General features: G+C 42.2%; 1 protein-coding gene across 8 annotated transcripts in view; it reads right to left on the reverse strand.

Annotated features, from left to right (window-relative positions):
• LOC145348921 (protocadherin Fat 3-like) overlaps window positions 1-24,942 on the reverse strand; it is a 567,559-nt gene that overhangs the window by 139,821 nt on the left and 402,796 nt on the right. For 6 of the 8 annotated variants that reach the window (XM_080197003.1, XM_080197009.1, XM_080197005.1 and 3 more), the window contains 2 exons: window positions 21,560-21,628; window positions 6,245-6,384 (listed from right to left, as the gene is read on the reverse strand). In XM_080197003.1, coding sequence (XP_080053129.1) covers window positions 6,245-6,384; window positions 21,560-21,628 — 209 coding nt within the window. The remainder of the gene's footprint in view (window positions 1-6,244; window positions 6,385-21,559; window positions 21,629-24,942) is intronic. The other 2 variants (XM_080197010.1, XM_080197006.1) reach the window with 1 other exon arrangement.

The raw sequence follows: 24,942 nt of genomic DNA on the forward strand, positions 1-24,942 counted from the left end.
AGGTGGAACATGGCACTGGTGATGGTGTCAGTTGCTAGGTGACCAGACACGAGGTCACGCCTGTCCATTGATCCAAAGAGCGGAACAGAGGACTAAGAGGAGAGATCCTGCCTCTACAGGACCCATATGTCATTCAATAGGCTTCAGGATGCCATGTGCTGCAACAGATCGCATCTCAGTGAGGAGACAGTGAAGCACCAATGGTGTAGCACGATGACACCTGCTACCACTGGCACTGAAGGTCATGGTAGCTCTCAACTTCTATGCCACCGGGTTCTTGAAGACCTCCAGCTGAGACCTCTGTGTCATCTCCCAGCCCTCTGTGCACAAGTGCGTCTGTGAGGTGGCTGATCCTCTGTACATCTAGGCAGCCAAAATCAACTTTTCCGTGGGCCAAGGCCAAAAGAAAGGTTGAACTGCAGGCTCCACCATCATCACTGGGATGCCTCACGGGCACAGGGCTATTGATAGGATGCATGTCACCCTGCAGGCCCCATACAATCAAGGGGTGCTTTTAATTAACAGGAAAGGTTTTCACTCCCTTAACATCGAGATTGTGTGATCGCTGGATGAACATTATACAGATGTGTGCATTCCACCCAAGGAGTGTGCATGTTGGGAGTGTGTTCGAGGGTTCACCCATGTCCTCTTGATGAGACTACAACTTTCTTAACCTTACCTGACCGACTGCTACGATGAGGTGTCCCCCAGATACACGTCAGAGATGCAGGCAGTCAGCTTTGTTCCGCACCCAAAGGTGCCCTTTGCAGGTATCCCATGGGTGTGGTGTGGTATGCAGGACCTGGAGGGTCTTGGCCGACTTTTGGATGTCACAGATGTATCTCTGCCACCCTGTTCAGCCCACTGTCCCTGGAATGCACCCATGTCAGGAAGGGAGGATTAAGGAGGGCAGGGAACGGCTGGGGTCACCTGGCTGGAAGGCCCTGGCATGGTCAACAGCCCTTCCTCCTCCCTTGGAGTGCCCATGAGCATGGGTCAGTGGGTAGCTGGAGTGAGCTAGAGAGGCCTCGGTGTCACCTGGTTCTGCCAGTCTGGAGGCCCAATTGCATCTGCCCCATGGTGTGTGAGCTGTCAGCGACAACTCTCTGAGACCAGGCCAAGCTTGAGACCCGAAGCCATGGTTCTCAAGCATGCTCATGGGGTCATCAGCGACTTGGCCAGGCCCTGGACTCTGCCATCCATGGCAATCATTTCCTACCCCAGGCTTTCTACTGCTTCACCTTGCTTGCAGTGTTGGCATAGGTACTATGAAGTGCTGGCACCACTTCCTGCAACTGAAGGGTGTAGGACTCCAAACAGCCTTGCAGTTGTTAGAATGTTGCTGATAGCTCCTCTTGTATACTCAGCTCTATTTCTGCATCTCCAGCAGATTTGGGAGAACTGATATCAAGGGTTCAGCACCTGGCAGGTGCCAGTCTCCTAGGCTCCGGGAGACCTCAGCTTACTCAGGTTCTCTGACAATCCCACCTCTACCTGATGTACATCAACAGTTGTGTGGTGCACACCAGAAAGTGCCCCAGAAGCCTCACCATTAACATGTTCCACTGAGGTAACTATATCTGCGCTGGTGCGTGATGCCTTTGTTGACTGTTTAGAGATGGGGGTCTCAGCGGGGGCTTTAGGAGGGAGCCGATTCCTGATGACCCAGGCTCATCGGGGTCGTTTCCTGTATGATAACATACAGTAAGTGCAAGGGAGGGACAAGTAATAGGGGAGATTGCAATTTACTTCAGATAGATCATATTGAATAAGGTTTTATCGTTCCTCACTTCTGGTGTGCAGCCCAACCTTGCTGTCAGTCAGTGCTCTCTCCTTGGACTTCCCTGACAACTCCATGGCTTGCTCCTCAAATGCAGTGAGGATATGCAGCTCGCAGACCTCTGGTCTTCACCCGCTTTTGGCAATTATGGGCCACCTTCTCCTGACAGAAGGGGGAAATTGGAAGCCTGATGACTGGAAGGGCACAGGGTAATAGGAGCGGGGACAGTCAGGTGATGTATGTCAGCACTGTGCCTTGGCAGGCAGTGGTTCTGATGGGAGTGTGCTCAAAGGTTTGGAGTAAGGTGCTAGGGGGTCGGGAGCTGGAAGGCTATGAGGTGTCAGGGATGTGGACATTCCAGGCTCAACGGACAGGACTGATGTCAGGATGGGATGGACACTCACCTTTACTGATTGAATGAGGTTGTTCATTTTCTTTCTGCACTGGCTGTTGGTGCTCCATGCCAGCAACAGCCGGTGTTCCACTTCCCAGGCCACCTACTGGCCCCGACCCCTGTGCCGCCACCAACAGTCTCTGGGAAAGAAGTTGGACCTCCTCTCCTGTAAAGCTCCAGTAGCCATCCCAACTCTCCCTCCTTAAATCATGGAGCTGCTCCACGAGGTGCCATCTTCCTGGCGTGTCTGGCTATTTGTGCATTATCAGTGTTTAAATGGAGCTCCACTTGCTTAATGGCACACAGCTGTGGCCACTTTGGGTGAATCATGCATCTGGTGCATCTGTGACAGTGTGATTTGAATGGAGGCTCTTTCATTGCACTAAGTATCAAAAGATTGCTATGCAGCGTGTGCCGACAAAACTGGCATGGAGTACTCCCGTTCTCTCACTGTTATGACACTACAAAGTTTTTTGGGAAAATTCCACCCGACATGTTGATTGGAAACTTTGACCAATTAAACAGAAATAAAAACTCCACAGGAACTGATTCAGGAAGTATATCCAAAGCTGGTTTTAATGAAGTTCATGAATACTCAATGATGTGTACAATGATTGAAAAAAAGAATTTGGATGAATGCCATGAACCAAAATAAACCAATGCTTTATAAGAAAAGGTTCCTAAATAATTCTACTGCTCAATCAATGATTTAAAAACAGAGGCTGATATCTCAAAAGACTTCTACATCACAGAGTGCATGGTGTATTAACATTAGTAATGTTCCCAACTATAGCTACCATTATGAATGCAAACTTCATCTATTTTGGGAAGACTATCACAAAGTTTGAAAATAACATAAATCAGGGCAGAAGAATTTCAAAGCCAAGTCTAGTATTTTGAGAAACATATCCAAGTGGGCAAGAACATGGCAAATGGAACATTACTTGGAAAAAGGAGAAGTTATTCACTTTAATAGGAAAAACACAAATGTAGGCTGTTTGTGTTATATTTAATTCTGTTTGTTGACATAAGCCTGAGGGTTATCATTATAGGGTTTGTGCTTGTGACTGAGTTTACAACCTAACATTGTCGCAGTGGGGGATACGTTATGTGAAAAGTTTGAGTAACAGATTCAAGTGGTTGTAGAAATGTTTTTTCTCATTAGAGATTAGTTAAGATATTTCAATGTATTGAATGTTGTTTTAATCAATAAGAAATTTTTTAAAATAGTGATGACATCAACAAAAAGGTCATTTTATATCAGCATGACTCATGAGGTTTGTCCATGGTGGATACTAGATGAGTTGGCATGGAAAGGGGCAAGGGCAAATGGTGGGGGGAGGTGGGACAGGGATTGGCATGAATTGACTCTAAATTGATGCAGAGAATACAAAAGGCCCTAGGGATGAGTGGGCAGCATGCATTGGCATGGAGGATTGAGTGTCGTTAAGTTCATAGAGTGGCATTATAGATCTGAAGGGCCATGGGGGTGGGTACAGAGACGTGCTGGCATGATGTTTGAGAGTCCTGGAGGATGGGGCATAAGGCGGCATAGGTTGGCATGAAAGCAGCATCAAATGATTTAGGGGTGAGGCCTGAGGGCTCATCTTTGATTTGTTTATATATACTGATAAATTCAAAGACTGCCTTCTATCCAGCCCACATATGCACCTGGATGCCGCTGCACTGATTTTAGCAGTGGTGAGCACAAATTTTAATTCAGACAGTAACCACTACGCACCCCCCGACACCCCCAACTTCCGGGCCTCTTCTCTGCCATTTTCTTACTCCCCATTATAAATTCTCCTGCTTTTGCTTGTACTGGGCCCACCTTTGTCTTTGATAATCATTTCTTTTTTCATACCTATAAAAGCTTTCACGGGTCCTTTTTACATTTCTGGCTTGTTTGCTTTCAAATTCTATTTTCCCTTTTTTCAGTTTCCTTTGCGTATTTGCAGAAATCTAAAATGTTCCCAATCATCAGGCCTACTACTTTAATAACAACTTTAAAAGCCTCTTCCTTTGATCTGAATGTCCCTGACGTGTCATCACTGCTGCATCCTGGATCCCCACATGGGATGTTATTGGTGGTAATTACTTTGGGATCATCCAATCAACCCCCACCATCACGCTTGTATTCAGACCTGCTAATTGCTTGACCTTTGGTCCTTATGCCACTTTAAACACCCAGCTACCTTTTCTGGGGTACCAATGGCCATCCTGCTACAGAACGACTGACACTTTGCACCCAGTCACTGCCATATTCCTGTTTTGCGGCAGGAATTCTAGAGAGAGGCCATTATAGTTGTATAGGTGATAAACCTCGCTCCAACACACAGTTCGGTGTTATATGATGTCACACAGGGTGTGTAAAAGTTCCTCTCGGCCTGAATTCAGTCTCAGAAAGCATGCCAACTAGGAGAAATGGAAACCTTTCCCAAGAAAATCTGGCCCTGTCCCTGATAACAATTAGGCATGGGATTTCCAAACCATTTTGTCTTCCCTAATCAAGTGACACTGAGATAATGTCCTTTTCACCATTCTGCTTAGGATTAGCTGACACAAAGCTCTGAAATTAAACTTGCAATTTTCCACATATTGGCATGCTCATGACTTTAACCAGCTGTGCCACTGGGGAGACTAAATTTCTCAGCTAGTCCAAATTTAAACGCAATTCTCAATTTGTATAATGGTAGACACTCCGGCAGTCCCAATGTTTAGAAACTGAAGAGAGGAATTATGCACATGCAGTTCCATTGCCTCAGGTCCTGTAATGATGTGAAACTTGGCAGTGTAATGTGGGTCTGCCCACCCCATGTTAAGGTTCTAGAGATCTAATATTTAATTACTTCCTTGTTAACATGCCTGCCACGCATACCATTCCATTCAGGTGCAAAGGTTCCTGAGTGTGTTTTGTCTCAGCCATTTAATTAAGTGACGCACATACCATGTCCGAAAGAACTCAGCATTCTGCTCAGAGCAGAAACACCATAAATCAATATTGGTTCTTCAATTATCCATATTTAGAATTTCTAACTGAGTGCCCGTGGTCCCCGTCATGCCTTTTTTAAAAAGTCAATTTTATCCAAAATTAAAATAGATATTCAACTTGAAATAGTTTTGGAAACAAAGATTTTTTTAAGGAGGAATGGCATGGTTCTGCTTTCATTGGCAGCGGGGTCGAGATCCAGAAAATATAGATTTAAGGTAACTGGCAAAAGAGACTGAGTCTGTGCTGGCTGTCAAATAGCCTGCACAAACATCATGGTCTGAATGCCTCCGCCTGCATTGTAAAATCCAACCACACACGTACTCTCCTCCCTTTGGCAGTTTTTGATTACATGAGATAGAGTGACAGGTTAGCATTGAAGAAAATCCCCTGGCCCAAAAGAATGCAATTTCCAAAGAGGTAGTTGTTCAATTGCAAAGGAATGACCAAACAGCTCAAAAAATTAATCATTTGAGTCTCAACTAGGTGGTTATTGGCAGGGGCTCCAAGGGCTGGTCTCACTTTGACAGATTTGCCTTGATTTAAGGAGGATGTTAGGATGCAATATTTACTAAATTCAATTTCACAATGTGTCAGAGTGGAAGTTGGATTCACAAGTTTGAGCTGTTAATTCAGAAGTATAAAACCAATAGCCTGTTACTTTTCAAAGCACTATTTATAGAATTCTCCTCACTTGTGCCAAATCTTCACCCTATGCCGCTCACATTTTATATTACATATAAACACACCCATCACATAAAAAATGAATCTGTTCAACAAGCAGCTAGGAAACAAGACGAATTGATCAGTCTATGCCAGAAAGATGTTTCCTCACCTGTAAAATGAAAGTGTAATTCCTACAGATCTTCCAATGATGTGTATATGAGATTCCCTTAGCTTAGCAGTATTTCAATGATTTCAGAACCAAACAATGTGATGGGCCCTGCCTCGTTATTAAACATTTTATTGCCTATTAATATTACTAGTTAAGGAAGACAAATCATTAAAATAGCAAGAAATAATGAACCTGGACATCATAATTTGTAATGCACATTGATTTCATACACCCTTTCTGCTTTACCTGTGTGGCAGCTGAGTTTGTCCCATCTGTGACTTCCACAGTCATATTATATGTGGCCCTGTGCTCAGTATCCAGTGGCTTTGCGATAACAATTGTGCCAACACCTTTCTCTATTTCAAATGTGTTTTCATAATTTCCACCTGTAATGTACAATATAATGAGTACAATGCAGTCATTTAGTCTAGAGAGAATATATTGAAAAAGGCAATATCCCTTTTAATCATCCCAGTTTTTTAAAGTTTTAAAATCCAAATCTTTCGTTCACCATTTGCACAGCAAAGGTCATCAAAGATTGTATTGGGATCACAAGCATCAGTAATAAGCTTGGCTGTGGTCCAAAAAAAAGTGGAATTTTGTTACTGAAACTGTCAGAATACCTTGACAGATTCTTGACCACTTTGAATTATAGATTAAGTAAGTTAGCAAAAAGGATACTGTCTTTTAGAATTAAAAATAAATTGAAATGTCATGTCACGCATATACAACTACACCAATATGTATGTTGTCAATCTCTTCTAAAAAGGCTGAAAACTTCATAATTTACCAGTAAATGCAATAAAGTAGTGACATTCGTGAGTATTTTAAATAAGTACTGGCTGTCACCAACTCAATTTCAACAGTTTACTTTTACCTTAGGGCAACAGTTACAGTGCACATTTTATTACCAGATTAAAATGCATTTCATACCTTCATATCCAAGACATAAAGAGTCAAGAAATATAGAAATTGAAACAGACTAAAGTGTGATTACGTGTAAATAATTTCTTGATGCTTGGTATTGGATGTAAGTAATTACTGTCAGAGCATAGCAAATGTAGACTGTTGCTAGCAACTTCTGTTATGCAGATTGTACTGAGGGGTGAAAGACTGACTAACCTGGATATCCAATTTTATGCTGAATTAGAAGATGAATCTAAAAATATAGAACATTTTCATGTTTGAAAATAATGGTATTTTCATGTCAGTCTGGCAGGATGGCAGTGCAGAAGTGGGCAGAGTTAATATTGCAAGAGTATTCACCATTTAGTCAGGATCACCAATTAGTTTGAAAGTGTGCTCAGCAACCAACCAAAATCGCATTCAATTCTATGAAAAATAACACCTCAAAATGTTAAAAGTTTATAGATCAAAAGCTTTTCACTATACAACTGTTTAAATATAACTATTTTTATCCTCACCAGTTTGCTCCCCATTTTGAGTTCCTTTCCCAGTCCTCATTATTCATGAGTTTTGACTGTGAATGCCAGCAGACTGCTGAACAGCTCAAATCATAAAGCTCAGTCCAGTTCTAACTCAACATGAACGTATGTGAACTTTATTTAGGGACAGTGAGATAGCAATTTCCCCTGGCCCAGGAGCCTTTAAACCAATAGTAATGCTCTTACTGCTCCCTGGCTGAAATATGCACACCTGAGGATTGAACCTGGGATATTTTTCAATTGTATAATTGCACTACTGATTGAATAAACTTGCTGAGCCATATCTATATTGGGGAGGGTTGCTGTTGGGGATGGGGAAGGCAGTCCAACATGGCCATTGTAGCCTTAATTTGATATTTCTAAATAAAACTCTGGAGAAAAAACATGAACCAGGATTAATTTTTCAATAAACAGTAAAACTGTAATAGCTCAAAGTAAAAAATAGTTTAAATGTTATAGCACAGTGGACCATAATACAAAGAGCACAAAATAAATACAAACTAAAGAAAAACTCAATGACAATGCTATGAAGTAATGGGGTCATTTGTATTTTAAAAATCATTCATGATCTCTGATTAAAGCACGTTAAACTGCTAGACAAGAATAACATAAATACAAACACTGCACCTAAACAGCAATTGTGCCCCATATAGATGCAAAATTTATTGATTACTAGCTCCAGAAGAACATGATTTATAAAATCATATGCAGACTACTGGTAACTCTAGAAAAAAAGGTAAAATAAGGTTATTTTATTTGGGACTATGCTGTGAGCAGGATGCTGGCGGAGGGGTGGGAGGTACGGGAGTGAGGTACAGGATAGGAGAATGAAACACACAAATATCATTATGCAGATTTTGAACAGCAATGGCACTTCTGAAACCTCAACAGAATCTTCATCTCCAATATAAAATTATATATATGTAAATCGAGATGCAGTGGCTGAGGTACTTTCAGTAATCCTGCCTTCAAGTCATCTACAGGCAAGTATTTATGTACATCATTTCATTACTCATAAAGGCACACACTGATGTTTCAAAAGGATATATTCTATCCAACTGAATCTATAATGACTTAAATACACTAGGTTGAAGCAAATCACAATGTTGACACATTTCATTTGCGTCAAATAGAAATTTTTGTTATAATATTTTGATTTCTTTTCAAATGAGGACTTCATGGGGCAGTGCTGGGAATTGTCATTTAATGTCAGACAATAGACTTGCAACTCTTTTCACTTAATTCAAATCTGAGTAAGTCTGATCACAGATGGAGCCTGCTCTCTCCACAGACGGTAAGGAAATTGGAAAGGTGCACCCCTTCTAAATGATTCGTAGCACCTCCTGTAAAATGTCGATATGGGGTTACGGCGACAACATATCTGTGCAACTGTCCCCTCAGCTATAAGATATCTAATTAGGCTTAGGAAAAAGAAGAAAAATGGGGAAAACATCCAAGGAAAAACAAATGAATAAGAACATATTCAGAAACATACTCCCAAAAAAAAGTAAATCTTATTTATTGAAGTCAGAGTGTAGATTGCAGGGCTAATCCTACATCCCCGGCAACCAAACTGCCTGTTGAGAGTAAGGGAATCATAGAATTAACCATTACATGCCTTACACAAAAGAAGTGCAATTAGATAATACATTTTCAGTCCTTATTTCACAAGTAATGAATTACTTTCATTAACTATTCACTATTGTAGTATAAGAAGCCACACTGCCATTTTATGAGCTGCACGATTCCACAAACAGCAACAAGATAAATGACCAAATAATCTGTCTTAATATTGGTTGAGGTATAACTGTTGTTGAGGAGACTTGTGAGAATTCATACGCTGTTTTTTGAATCCAGCTACAGGGTCTTTTAATGGCTACTTGAGAAAGTGCTTGGCCTTGATTAAATGTTGGTCACAATTTTCCAGCCGTGTCATGCCCGGCACAGATTCTCCAAGGCACCATGCTCAGATGAGGGCGGGAACCAGATTAGCATATTTAAATAAGTATTTAAATATACTTAATTAGTTTCAAGCTGGATTCCCCCTGCTCCTGGGATTCTTCAACCCCCTGGTGCAGCAAGAACCCTACGAGGATCAGTATTGGTCTCCCTTTCTCCCATCACCTGCTTGAAAGATTATTTTGTGAACTCCCTGCAAAGTCACTAAGGCTTCATGTAAAACAGCTAATTCATAATGTGTAGCATTCTCTCCCCTAATGGCTCAGTGTGTAAATAGAACACATGGGCCTGCAACACTGGTGGGTTCTGAGGCTGAGCACAGATGGTGTCCTTGAGGCCCTGAGAGAAATCCAGGCAGATCCTGTCAGATGGTTCCCTGACCAGACTGTCAGTGTCATCTGGCAGAATGCCTCATCACCAGAACTCACAAGCAAGCACTTAGACCTGCCTTGGCTGGTGGTGAGAAGGGCACTCCCTGTCAGATCCTTTTTGCATGCTCAACCGTGCGCTGCCCTCGAAGTGGCTGCAGGGGTGATGAGATGGTCGCACACCACCTTGTGGAATGTGCCTTTGCAAAGAAGGCCTGGGGTGAGACGCTGTGAGTGTTCGTCCCAAGCAGCTTGGTGACGCAGGACTCTGTGCTCTATGGCCTGTTTCCGGGGATGTATACCAAGACAAATATCAACTGCTGCTGGAGGGTCATCAACTCGGTGAAGGACGCACTTTGATCTGCCTGAAACTTGTTGATCTTTCAGTTGAAAGATCTGTCCTCGAATGAGTGCTGCAGACTGGCACATTCCAAGGTCCAGGACTATGTGCTGAGGGACGCTCTCTGGCTTGGGGCAGCCACAGCAAAGGCACAATGGGGAAAGGCCACTGTGTAAAGCCTTTCAACCGAGACAGACCGAGGGCCTGGTAACTGTAGAACACCCTCGGCCTGTGTAACTGTGTGCTAAATTGAAAAATAACAGCACACAGTAAAATCTGATGTATGTATATAGTTTTAGGATTTGAAATGTGATGAATGTAATGTGTAAATAAGCATCATATAATATTGTAAAAATGACTTTTTTTTTACACTGTTTGTAATTATTGGGTATGTTGTTTTGCAATAGTTTATTTGACAGTTCTTTTTAAATGAATAAAGTATAGTTTTTAAGTTAAAAAAATTGCACAACTGGCCATCTCCGAAGTTAGGGAGATGGTGGGAGGATGCTCCTTGTAGCAGACGTCACGTACAAAAACTGCCCTCTCAGACTGATTAATGTGTACGCTCCTGCCGTCAAGACCGAGTGGCTGGCAGTTTTTGAACAGCTGTCACTGCTGCTCACCACCTCTGGGACAATCATTCTGGGTGGGGATTTTAACTGCATTATAGACAAGGCCGGCCCACCCAACAGGGCTGAAAACAAACTGGATGTTATGTCCAGAGCCCTGCTGGAAATGGTTAAAGATGCCAAGATGCTCGACGTCTTCAGCAACCCAGCAGACAGGGCAGTGTAGATACACATAGCCATGGCTAGATGGGTCTGTCCACTCCAGGATCGACTTCATGTTTGTATCCCGCACGCTCACGTTCAGGTCCACTGACATCAAGCCGGTGTTCTTTTCTGACCATTGCCTCCTGCTGGCCAACTGTCGACTGGAGAAAAGTGGGCAGGGGGTCCTGGAAGCTAAATGTAGAACTGTTGACCCCAGAGAACCTCGAGGAACTCAAAAGTGTTTACCACGGTTGGAGAACCGTGAAACCCTTCTTTCAGTCTCCATCGCTCTGGTGGGAAACCATCAAGGGTAACATCAAGAGGTTCTTCATCTGCAAAGGGGTTCAGAAGGCCAGGGAGAGCTGGAGAGAAATGTTCCGATTCCAGAAAAGCATGCAGGATCTACTCCAACTGCAGTTGATGGGAGTTGATGTTAAGGAGGATCTCTGGAAGGTGAAGAACCATCAAGCCTCGTTCTTTGCCTCGGAGGCCTCCAAGGTTATCTTCTGGTTCAGGGTCCGTTCTATGGAGCAGGATGAAACATGCTCCTGTTTCTTCTTCTAGAAGATGCACAGAGAAACCTTGATCAGCAGCCTGAAGGAAGAAGATAGCTCTGTAAGGTCATCGCAGTCTGACATTCTGAGAATCTGCAAATCCTTCTGTGCCGGACTGTATGACCTGAAACCAACAGACAGCACGGCCTCCCAATCGTTCCTGTTGTCTATCAGCAGATCTTAGACGACGGTGAGCGGGAAAGCCTGGACAGACCAGTATCTCTGGATGAGCTGACAAAGGCCGTCAAGTCCTTTCAGAAGGGTAAAACTCCCGGAAGCGACGGTTGTGTTTTACTTGGCGTTGTGGGACTTGATGGGCCCGGACCTCCTGGAAGTATACGAGAGTATGCTTCTGGAAGACAGCATGTCAGAATCCATGAAGAAAGGCATCATTACCCTCATCTGCAAACAGAAGGGGGAAAGGGAAGAAATTAGGAATTGGTGACCCATTTCACTGTTGAATGTGGACTATAAAATTCTGGCCAAGGTCATCACCACCGAAGGGCCTGTTTCATGTGCTGTGTTGTTCTTTGTCATCGCCAACTGAGTCAAGTCTGCTCTGGGGTCAGTGACCCATCCTGATCAAACCTGTGCTGTACCCAGCAGGAAGATCTCTAATAGCCTCATGCTACTCAGGGGTACGATTGCCTGCACGCTGGACAGGCAGGTGGATACCTGCTTCATCAGCCTAGAACAGGAGAAGGCGTTTGACAGAATATCGCACAGCTACATGATGGATGTGCTCTCCAAAATGTGCTTTGGGGAGGGAATCCGCAATTGGTTCCAACTGCTCTACACAGACATTAGTAACACAGTTTCAATCAATGGGTGGGAGTCAGATTTCAAATCAGGTCTGGAGTCAGGGAGAGCTGCCCTCTCTCCTCCATCCCTTTTGTGTGTTGCATTGAACCCTTTTCCAAGGCCATCAGAAGTGACCCAGACATCAAAAGGGTTACAATCCCAGGCAGCGGAGGCATGCAGGTCAAAGCCTCCGTGTGCATGGATGACGTGGCTATCTTCTGCTCGGACTCCTCATCTATTCGCAGGCTCCTTCAAGTCTGCGAGCAGTTCAAGCTGGCTTCGGGAGCCAAAATCAACCGGGGTAAGAGCGAGGCCATGCTCTTTGGGAACTGGGCTGACAGATCCTTTGTCCCCTTCATCGTCAGGGCAGACTACCTTAAGGTACTGGGGATATGGTTTAGAGTGGCAGGGGCATGAGCCAAAAACTGGGAAGAGTGCATCGCCGAAGCCAGGCAAAAATTGGGCTTGTGGGAGCAACACTGCCTCTCTATCACCGGAAAAAACCCGGTATCTGGTGCAAGGTACTTTGTGTTGTTGTATGTGGTGCAGGTCTGGCAAACCCAAAACCTGCGCAGCAGCAGTGACCCAAGCCATCTTCAAATTTATCTGGAGATGAAAGATGGATCGTGTCTGGAGGAAAGTGATGCCCATCTCCAGTGAACGGAGGAAAAAATGTTCCCAATGCCACCCTCGTCCTGATGGCCACCTTTGTGTCAACTCGATGAAGGACGCACTTTGGTCCACCCGAAACTTGCTGATCTTCCAGTTGAAAGATTTGTCCTCGACCGAGTGTTGCAGAATGGCACACTCCAAGGTCCAAGCATTAAACTGTGCTTAAATCCTCGGTATGCTAACAGCGAGTGCCACTACTTTTTGAGGATTTACCCGTCCCAAGTGTTGCGGAGAATAGGTCTGGTCACACTGCCGCGGAACGCTCTAAGTAGTTGGACTGTACCACAGCACCTGTCCTTCGTGGATAAATTTTTCTGGAAACACACCTTTGACCACATGGCAATCAAGCCGTGGTCAGCACGTAATGTCCTTGAGGCCCTGAGAGAAAAGGAGACGGCGGATCCTGTCGGATGGTTCCCTGAGCAGACTGTCGGTGTCATCTAGCAGAACGCCTCATGAGCAGAACTCACAAAAAAGCACCAAGACCTGGCTTGGCTGGTGGTGAGAAGGGCACTTCCCGTCAGATCCCCTATGCATGCTTAAGATCTCAACATCGCCGCATGCTGACCTCGAAGCGGCTGCGAGGGTGATGAGACGGTTGCACACCTCCTTGTGGAACGTGCCTTTGCAAAGGACGTCTGGACCGAGATGCAGTGGTATTTGTCGAGGTCCGTCCCGAGCAGCTCGGTGACGCAGGACTCTGTGCTCTACGGGCTGTTTCCAGGGATGCACACCGAGCCAAATATCAACTGCTGCTGGAGGGTCATCAACTCGGTGAAGGGCGCACTTTGGTCCACCCAAAACTTGCTGACCTTCCAGTTGAAAGATCTGTCGTCGACTGAGTGTTGCAGACTGGCACATTCCAAGGTCCAGGACTATGTGCTGAGGGACGTGCTCAAGCTTGGGGCAGCCACAGCAAAGGCACAATGGGGAAAGGCCACTGTGTAAAGCCTTTCAACCGAGGCAGAGCGAGGGCCCGGTAACTGTAGTACACCCTCGGCCTGTGTAACTGTGTGCTAAATTGAAAAAAGCAGCACACAGTAAAATCTGATGTATGTATATGGTTTTAAATGTTGAAATATAATGAGTGTTAAATGTAAATAAGCATTGTATAGTATTGTAAAAACGACTTTTTTTTGCACTGTTTAATTATTGGATATGTCGTTTTGCAATGGTTTACTTGAGAGTTTTTTTACGAATAAAGTATATTTTTGAAATAAAAAAATTTGCACAGATGGGATTCCCTCTGGGATCCCACCTGGCCATGATTTTACACTTTTATACGGGGGAGGGGCAGAGCTCAATGACTAAGAGACAAAAGATTTAAAGTGCACACACATGCAGCAAGCTCTTCCTGTGAAGGCCGACCAGCTACATCTTTGTACAACTATGACCTTTCCTGCTGAAAAAGTGATTTGTTCTCTCCATGGGAGCCCCGTTGGCCACATAGGAACAGTCCACGACAACCTGGACCTGGGGAAAGCTGGCTACAGGTGCATAGCCAGAATCTCTCTGCATTTGCGATGCTGCATCCTTTGAGAAGCTGATGAAGTCAAGGACAAGGAAGCATGTGAAGGCACGGACACATCACTGAACAATCAACTAAAGTTTCCAACAGAAGTCAGTAGCAGAGCCCTACAAAGTACCTGATGCAGAGGTGTTGAGGGCCACAGTGACCTTCAGTGCTACTGGCAGAGCTAGATGGTTTGATGGATCAATTCTTTATTTAGGAGGGCACAATGGTTAATTACTATCTCCTTGCACATACAAAATCTCCTCCTGCATTGGCTTTCAAACATCTCCTGGAAGGTGAATTTGTTGTGGAACACACAATTCTTAGGGTATTCTTGACTCATTATCCTCCTCTGTTCTGGCTGCTGACATTGTGTCTCTTGCTGCCTGGGAATCTTTTGCCATGAGGCTGCTGCTGCAGCTGCTCTGGCTGAATGCCTGCAGATGTGAGGGACCCATGTCCAATCCCAGAATCCTATTTTTGCAGGCTAGATTACTCAAAGCTTGGCTGAATGGATTGACGTCCAAATGGTGGCAGTTTTGTGCAAAGGCACTGTGTATCCAGGGACCACACTCTGCCACCTCCACCCTCCCAGGTGCAGATTCAGGACTTTCACTATGGCATTTCTGTTTGAGGTGATGCAAATATATTGTTACTCGCAGAGTCTTCAAAATTTTCTTGCACTTCTGAGAAGCTACCTGCTGTGTCCCCGACTGCACTGAGTTGGTGTGTGATTCCATCAAAGTGACAAAGTAAATGTTTCAGCAGTCTTCACAATAGAACTCCCGACATCCCTCACCGTGTGTGTCAGGTCACGATCTACCTCATTTCCCACTGCAGTAAAAATAGCTAGTACTGGAAATGGGGTCCGGATCACTGCGTGCAGAGTCCACTTGCCTCCTTTTTTACAAAGCTGATATAGTTTGGCTCTGAATTGGGATGGAAAATTCAGCCCGATGCTTCTATTTATAAAACCAAGGATCCCATATGTCTTTTAAAATTTGTTCGGTCAGCTTCTAAGGTCCCCAGATTTCTGAGTTCCTACATCCCCTCGTATGGGCTGTTCCAGCATTATCCACAACCTGAGAACATGTAAGAAGAATTCAATGTGTGTTTGCCATGTGTTCAGGTGTCTTTAATCTTTTTTGTAAAAGTTTCATTCATTCAGAGGAGGGATGTTAAATCTGGCAAACAGAATACTTTCTATTTCAGAAACACTACGAATCAGCAAAACATGAAGTGAAAAATCATACTTTCAGATCAAATGAAAAGATGTGATCACTTAAAGGTGTGAATCAAATAGCAAGACTGGATATGGGAGGAAAATGCTAGGTATAAATCAAATGAAAGAAAATCAATGTGGAGGTACAAAACAGATTTTGTGAACAAATGATACATTGGTACAATATTCAATACCGTTTTTGATAGATGGCCATAATGTACATGCAGCAACGTGACAAGGGTAGCCTAACTTGCCATTTGAGGGTATCCTCTCTCAAGGACAGCAGTACATTATTCCTTGCAAGTGGTAACCAGGCTCATTGTTGTGTGATCTATCTCCTGGACTCAGCAAAAAAACATAGTTCACAAGGAATAGGCAATCGAAAAACTACCTTGCAATATCACATACCTTTTACAGGTCTTAATATTTAATGCCACAAAGTGTTGCCTCTCAATCTATTCCAGTATTCTCCACCCATACCAAACAAATTATTTGCATATACATGTGTCAAATAGGTTACATCCCTACAATTAAAATATTATTTAAAAATTTGCAACTTCCAAATAGGTTACATTCTTACAATTAAAATCTTGCCACTTTCAAGTTTATATGACCTCAGTTTGTTGTAAAATAACTTAGCCGTATGATGCACAGTCAACTGCCCTGGTTAATGTACAGATTATTTATATGTCTGCCATTGTGCAGGTGTACCTTCAATTTCTAACTCCTCAAGATTATCTCCCCACTGATACCAGATGGCAATTTAAGCATAGAATCTTAACCAAGCCAGAAACATCCTTGGTCAAGAATACATGGTGAAGACATATCTCTGATAATCTCAACTAGCCCTGACAAAGGTTAGAAGCCTACTTTGGCTACCAATGAGCCTCTACAGACTCTCCTCCCGATCAATACTTTGAAACATTTCCTTGAGCTCTAATTCCTGAGATTAAGACAAACTCCAGAAGGGCTATCAATGTTATCAGCAGCAGCTACCGCAAATCTAAGTAAAATATCCCTAATGACAGGGGTAAAAGGAGACAACACCATTTTAAAGGCAAAATTGAATCCAAAAAATAAATGTTCTTACACAAATGCAACAATATCAAAAAAGCTCCCCAAATCAAAACATGCAGCTTCAAATTCAAAACATAATTTCCCTTGACAACAGCATGCAGTGATGATGCTGCTCAGGTGGAACAAACTATTGATATAGGTGGAGCAAAGACACCCTCTAAATTTTAATAATGACCTAGATCTCCTGGTCTTCAGACTGTTGGAGATGATATGTATCTCCTAAGATGTGCTAAGAGACACAATCTGAAGTCCCAACACACTGCCACCACGGGAATTGTCGGGGAAATTTGAACATCCAATGGAAAATTCTTTCGTTCCTTGGGACCTTCCAAACAAGTCATCAACTTGCTTTAGAGCCAGAGGGTGCAACTTTCCCATCCTGTCCACCACAAGAATCGTAGCGGGCGGGTGGGGGGGTGGGGACCATGCAAAGATCTGTTGACCTCAGGTTGGATTTTCCAGTCTTGGGGCGAGCATGGCTGGAAAATCCTGCCCAGAGGCTTCGGACAGTTCTGATATACATAATTTTAAACAGAAAAATTGTAGTCTAACTCCTGGCGATACAAACAATATCTCTTGGACCCCACCAATTATCTTCCCTTGACCTCTGACTCATTCCCAACCCGACATGACTACCCCTCACCACCTGACACCAACCCCAACCCAACCTCACCAACCTACCCAACTGCCATCCTACCCCCTCATACAATTACCTCACCCACCCTCTCTCCTTACCAACTTACCTCACACATCCTGCAAAACTCACTTATTAACAAACTGAGAAACTGTTTAAATGACCCAAAGTTTTTCAGTGTGTTAGTCAACACTTACCAGAATATGGCAGCTACTGCCATAAAAAGGGAGCGAGGTCCCTGCCCATATTCACTTTGCTGATGTCACCAATGTTTCCTGTATTGATCAAGTTCTGCAGGATCCTCCATTGGGGGGAAAAAAAACAGAGCAAGTGGTACATTTTTGTCTGATCAGGATTGGAAATGGAAGATTGAAAGATTTGGGCCATCTGGGCTGGGATTTTCTGAGCCTATTGCCGACATTGGGTTTGTCCCTTCATGACTTTTGGCTGGATTGCCGAATCTCCCGTAGGGAGTCCCACAGTGATGGGGCCGCAAAATCCTGGTTGAAGTTTATAGCATTGATAATCACAGATTGTATGTCCACAAAATGAGAGCTAAAGTACACCTTATCTCATTATCCACAAGAAGAATTTACGTTTAAGCTGCACTGGGGATTGAGAACCTGGGCCAGTGGTGGAGGAAGGGAGAGGGCTGCTAACAGTAGTGATGTGACGGGGATGGGGCATGGTGGGGAAGAAATTTGGGGCATCCACTTCCCTGGTCCCATCCTGTCCCTGGGCCATTTTCAAGAAGTGAGATGGGGAGGAGAGAGTTTGGCAGATTTACCCGCCTGCAAGTAGTGGGTATCCAATTGAGCCTGCTGGAGCTGGACAGCACAGAGATTAGCACTACCGCCTCACAGCACCACGGAGCCAGGTTTAATTCTGGATTTGAGCGACTGTGTGGAGTTTGCAAGCTTGGTCCATGTCTGCATGGTTTTCTTCCGTGTACCCTGGTTTCCTCCCATGTTCCAAAGATGTGCAGATTAGGTGGATTGGCCAAGCTAAATTGCCCCTTTATGTCCCAAGATGTATAAGTTAGGAAGAATAGTGCATGGTGTTACAGGGATAGGTAGGTTCTCTTTTGTAGAGACGGGGTGGCGGTGGGTGCGTGTATATGCGTGAATGCATGTGCGTGCGTGCGTATGAGTGTAAATGGAGTGGGGGGGGGGGGGAGTGTTTCACTGTCAGATGTGTTGATTTTTGAAGCAAGGCCCTGTCTCCTTTCATTGAATCCTTACGGTACAGCCCATTGAGTCTGCACTGACTCTCAAAGCATCCCGCCCTATCCCCATAGCCCTACATATTCACCTCGCTAATCCCCCTAACCTACACACCTTGGGACACTAAGGGGCAATGTAGCATGGCAAATTTGTCTAACCTGAATATCTTTGGACTGTGGTACTATGTCCTTGGCAGTATGGGGCGGCAGTGCTAACTACTGTGCTGCCCAAATGAACATAGAAGGGATTCCTTAGCCCTATTCTGAAGAATAGCAGGGATGTTCTGAGTAATATTTATCCCTCATTTAGCATCACAAAAACAGATTACCTGGTTATTATTATAGTACTAGTTGCAGGAGTTTCCTATCCACAAATTGGCTGCTTCATTTTCTACATTGGAATAGTGACTAATCTTCAGAAATAGTTCACTAGTTCTAAAGCATTTTGGGACATCTTGAGGTCATGAAAGGCACTACAATAAATGCAAGACTGTCTGTCTTCTCTAAGTGTGATGTCACAGGAAACCAACTGGTTACATTTTAAACCTTTTAAGACACTGCTAATTATGTGTAATTCCTGTATCGTGGTTGTCTGTTTTGGCAGTCTTGTCTGTCATACCAGCTTTAACATTGCTACCTGTCAGTTTTAAATCATAAGGTACCTATACTTATTATTCATTACACTTAACTTTCAGTCGTCCCAACGCTTGGTAACACTCTGGCACTACAGGCCACTTTACCTATCCTCTGAGATTCTGATCTGTTAACTTGGATGGATATTTTCCCACTGCCTTCAGCAAAAAACTGGGTGAAGAACCTCTACAAATCATCCTGCCCCAAGGGTGATTCCGCACTGCCACAACCAGTTAGCAGCCTTCTTGATTGCTAACCACTGCTGAGGAGTGTTTCACATATATGCACACACACATATATATTACATATAGCAGTTGTTATTGGAAGGCCTGTGCCATTTAAGTATCTGTGGATTTGTTGTATCCGGATCTGAAAAGGCAAAATCAGTAATAAGATAAATTAGAAGGATTGAGGACAGACTAGCTTCATTAACACTCAACGATGTGATTTTCTATCCCCAAGTGTCGCGCTAAAAATAGCTACATTTCTGTAGCAATCAGGCAGCCTTGAAGCTGTTACATTACACATGCCCGATCATTTTGTCTTTTTTTTCATTGGAAAGGCATCAGACTCTAGTACTCAACAGAAATAGACCCCAAATGACTAGCAAATACATTGCTTTAGCAGAAGAGTCGTATTTTTAAAATAACAAGTATGGAGGAATTGACATTATCTATTGCTTATGTCCAGCATCTATTCGCTCCTGAACATTAGCCTCACAAGACACATCAAGAGGGCAACTATGGCATGTGATAATTCAAAGAAGCTGTATGGTTTAATATTGATCCAAGGCTTTATAAACATCAAGGTATAACTGTCCTGCTTTATCACTCTTTTCCAGTTACAAGTACAAAAAAATTCAATAAAATTATAAAGTCAACATTGGGCTAAATTAAACATTAGCTTGCTAAAAATCTATTTGAATGTATTGTACAAATCCACATTTAATTGGCTATTGCTTCAACAAACTGTACCTTAGCCAAATGGGAAATATATTTCAAAATATTGGACTTGAAAAATTTAGGAAGCGAGCTAGGAAATACATCATACATGTACATGTCTTAAAACTAGAACCATCATTAAAAAAATTAAGGCTGTTCAGACAGAAAGTCCAAATTTCAAATAAGGTAAATGGCATCTATAGGGCCTTTATCATCTTCAGACATATAGAGGGGAGAGTCTCCTGTCCCACCTGCTATGGAGATCATTGGGGGGGGCGGGGGGAGGGTGGCGGCGGGGTGAGGGCGAGTGAGCGGACAACCATTTAATTGTCCACTGACGTCGGGTAGGATTCTCCGGTTTTGGGGTGACCATGGACGGAGAATCTCTCTCAATTTTGTTTATAATGCAAATGTCGATAAATTTGAAGTTGAACACTTGGAGGAAATTATTGTGACACTGCAAGAGAAAACTTTGACCTTTTTGATTTTGGAGCTTACATCATTAAAATTTCTTTGTTATCTCATTTTGTTACAAAAGGGTAAAAATCAATTGCAAACAATAAATAAATAATTGATATCGCAAGAAAGCAGATGGCTAGCACTCATCACTAGAAAAAGGATGGATTTTTCTTCTGTATATTGCACTTTCTGTCCCTAAAGTGAATCAGCTTCTCACTGGGATACACTGGTTAGAGTTCTATTATTCTCTTAACAATTACCATGTCTAACAACATACCTGCATTTCGGATATGAAGGTCCACCAGATGTTACCTGTTAGTTGTCCCTATTCTTATCCAGTTTATTTACAACAAACTGAAATGCATTGGTGTTGATTAAATATATCTTACAACACAAGTCCTGTGCACTGAATACATGTTGATATACAAAAATTTACCAGAATAATTTAATGAATGGTTGGCTAATACATCAACATAATCCACGACTACTTAAATATGTTACTCAGCAAAAAGAAAATGGTGGTTGGATATACATGATAACCCAAAGGGGGAAACCAGTTTTCAGTATCCATCGAGAATTTTAACAATGTTTTGCTGCAGACTTCAGCAGTACCATGACAATTCTTTTTCAAATTAACATAGATATTTCATCATTTATATGAACCACCTTATGTTATCATTCAACGCATGCATGGAAGGGGTAAAATCTACAAAATTCTAAAGCATCACATTTTCAAACTAGAAAATCATTCCTTTCCTTGCATGCAATCCCTGACCTTGATGTTGAAAACATTTACAAATATGAAAAAACCCTAATAAAAATCAACATTTATATCAATGTGATACGAACAACCAGTGAAATGCCAAACTAAACAATGACAGCATCAGAAAATTCTTGAAATAGACAATATACTTGTGATTTCAGAGACTTAATGGGGAGTAGCGATACCTTCTCTGGAACAGTTCTGGCCACAAGCTGTCTGATAAACATAGAACATCTCGCGAGCTTGCTTCCCACCTTGAAGGGGGGCAGACAGGGGCATAAAGAGGAAGGAAAGGAGAAAAAAATGACAGGAAAGAAAGGATTGAAGAAACAAAAAGGACAATGATGGGAAACATTAGTTAGAAAAAGAGTTCAAGAGAGTTTAGGATGCAATTAAAGCATTTTAACTTGACATTTACCAAAAGCTGAGCATTCATCCAAGTGTACTGAACATGTAAGACCTCACCTATGAGTATGCTTCACCTTTGTCAAAAGTCACTTCTAATTGTGTATGTGCTGAGTGCACTCAGGATTTTAAATATGAATGAATTCAGTCGATTATCAACAATGAGCCAGCACGTTACTATAATTTTTTTTAAATGATCATTATGATGCTTCACAATGTGTTTTTTCCATAATTGTCTCCTCTCAACTGAAGCTGTTGAGTCTTAATAGAATATGATTCTACGGGCACTGGCAGTTCTCTAAACCGTCCATCCATTATGTCCAAATTAGATAATTAGTGTCATCAGGCTATTCAATTTGGTTTCCAGAAGAAATCACTGGAATATTTACCACTGTTGGGAACACTGGTTAATTTGTACCCCACCTCCCCATTTCAGAGGCTCTGAGTCTAATGGTACTGCCCCAGCTGCTGTCTCAGCTCAACTAACTCAGGACTAAACAAAAATCAAGTCTGGGATATTCTGGACTACCTGGTGTGATGCTGCACCAGCCCTTGCCTTTATTCTTTAGACCACCAGGGAAGAACATGATGTTTTACGTTTGTGATGTATTTATCACTGTTCTCATTTTACACAACTCAGTTCCATCCTTGAAGGATCCAGAGTAAGGACTCCACTAATCCAGCATATGTACTGGCAAACAGATAATAGTCAATGAATTGTTAAAAGCAATCCAATTCTACTAATAAACGTTATTAATGGTAAAGTTATTGAAGTTGCAATTCAACTACAGAAACCTGTCCACTTTATGTAACGCATAAATTAAAACACATTGCATTCTAAAATAGATGAGCAAAGCAGATTAAAGGCATTTCTATCAGTCTACAGCTCAACCAGAGACTGCAATGGGAGAGTAACGAGTTTATTTTGGCTCACAAACATGCCTGACAATCCAGCTAATGCAGAGGGATAAGGGGTCACCTGGGATACAGGCAGACTGATCGAATCCTAACAGAAATAACTTTAGGAGAAAAATGTTTTTTGGGGTTTAAGATACAATTTACCATTACTTAAATACATACATAAAATATAAAACCATTTACACTTGGTCTTTAAAAGGCATTTTTTTTTGCCCTCAGTTTTTGAAACCAGGGCAGTTAGTGACCAACATGTAACTGTAAGATTACTTGCTCTACATACACAAACCAAGGTTTAAATGAAAGAAGAACAGCAATTGTAGGCAACAAGTACTATCAGTTTTAAATGTGATATGTACAATGGTGTTATTCTATTCTTGAAAGAGTAAATAAAAGAAACAAAAATATAACTCTGTAATTAACAAGGCTGAAAATGATGCATCCTGTGTTCTTAATTGGAGGAAGATATAGCTTAATGCAGGAATAAATTGACCAAGTCAAATCAATATGCAAATTCCATTTGAGTCACAGAATATCTAAATATGATATTTTTCATTAGGGTAACAAGAATCTTAAAGAAAAACTAACGGATATTGTAGACTGACTAAGCTGTGGATGAATGCCTGAAATCTTGTCTGTTTAAATGGTAATGAACTGCATGCTTAGATGATGTTTGGTGTGATGTCCATGGAACAAATGCACAATATTAGTTTTACTAACATTGTGACATAATGCAAAGGAATACACTTCAGTTTGGGACAGGAATCTTTTGAAAAATCAAAAGAACACTGTCCGATAGTTCATTAAGCACTCCCCTCGCATCAAACATTAAATATAACATTTTCAGTTCAGTCTTCAGAACAAAATAGAAAGAGGTGTGAAGTCACATTTGGAGCTTAAGAGTCCAAAACAAATAAAAAACAAATTGTGCAACAGTGCATAGAAAGAGTTGGCCATTCTAGCATTATTCACAGAAAAGAACAAACCAGAGTGCACTTAAAGGGATAAAAATCTAAAGATTTAAATTATTTTTATGTCTGATATACATGCTACATATTTGAGGTAACTCAACTACAATGATCTGAGTTACAAGACAAGGAATACAAATGCTACAGGTCATTGTTAAACTAATACAATACTCTTATTGTTTACTGTATACCAGATTTAACAAACTTTATATCCAGTCCAGAGTGTGTTTTCATAGAGCTTAGCCACACATACATCTGCCATTATTTCTCAGATCACTGACATAGCACAGTTTAACTCATATCATATCAACATTTTTTATTGAATCCAAGTCATTATGGATGAATTATATCAAAGAACAGGATTGTAAGCAATAACATGACTTTAACAGTCACGAAGTGCATTTAATCAATGATTAAGAAAAGACATGCAAAATGGTATTAAGCATTCAAATGTGGTTGGTTCTATGAAAGCAATGACTACCTTTTTGGCAAGCTTTGAAAACTCAAATATTAACGGAGACGCTAAAGACTTAGGGCAGGCCGACTCCACAGCCATTCTAGCCCATGCCACTGGCTCCAGCAAATTTCACTGGCAGAGGATAAGGGTAAAGGTACAGAGCCTGCACCATGCACTCCTGACCTGGCTGGTTCCATTGTGGGAGTAGGCATCTTTTAGCCCTAAATTTTGTGGAGTTAAGGTAGGTTTTCCATAATTCTTCAGAGAAGTCATGAATGCTGGTCTGGGTTCAGCAACCTTCAGAAAGGTCAGTTCAAAAGGTCGTACCTAAGATGACAAACACTCATCATGCCCCCAAGACTAATGCAACGCCAACTCCTGCTCCCCAGCCATTTCCATGCCTCATGTTCTCCATGCAAACTTGTTTCCCTTCCATGCCCATTCATCCAAATTGGATATATACAGAACAAATGAATCAAATAAAATCAATGGCAAGTGCGGAACTACTGAGGAAAAAAAAACAACCATTCAGAAATGTCTATTAAAAACTACTGTACTAACAACTCTTATGAAAATGTTCATCAGTCACACAATCTAAGTATCAATAACAAAGGATTCAAACACTTCACATCCCTTAATCTTGTCCAAATTGAAACACTGACAAAATAAATCACCAAAAGAACAACTTCTTATAACCACTTTACGAAGTCAATCAAGCAAAGTCCACAATTCACTTCACTTGTCAAAAAAGAATCCCTGCTGAACTCATGCATTTATTTGCCTGGCCAAGCACATATAATGAGGACAGATGGAAAATCAATTT

This window comes from Carcharhinus amblyrhynchos, chromosome 10 (assembly GCF_965287045.1).
Source record: "Carcharhinus amblyrhynchos chromosome 10, sCarAmb.v2.hapA, whole genome shotgun sequence".
In the NCBI taxonomy this organism is placed as follows: domain Eukaryota; kingdom Metazoa; phylum Chordata; class Chondrichthyes; order Carcharhiniformes; family Carcharhinidae; genus Carcharhinus; species Carcharhinus amblyrhynchos.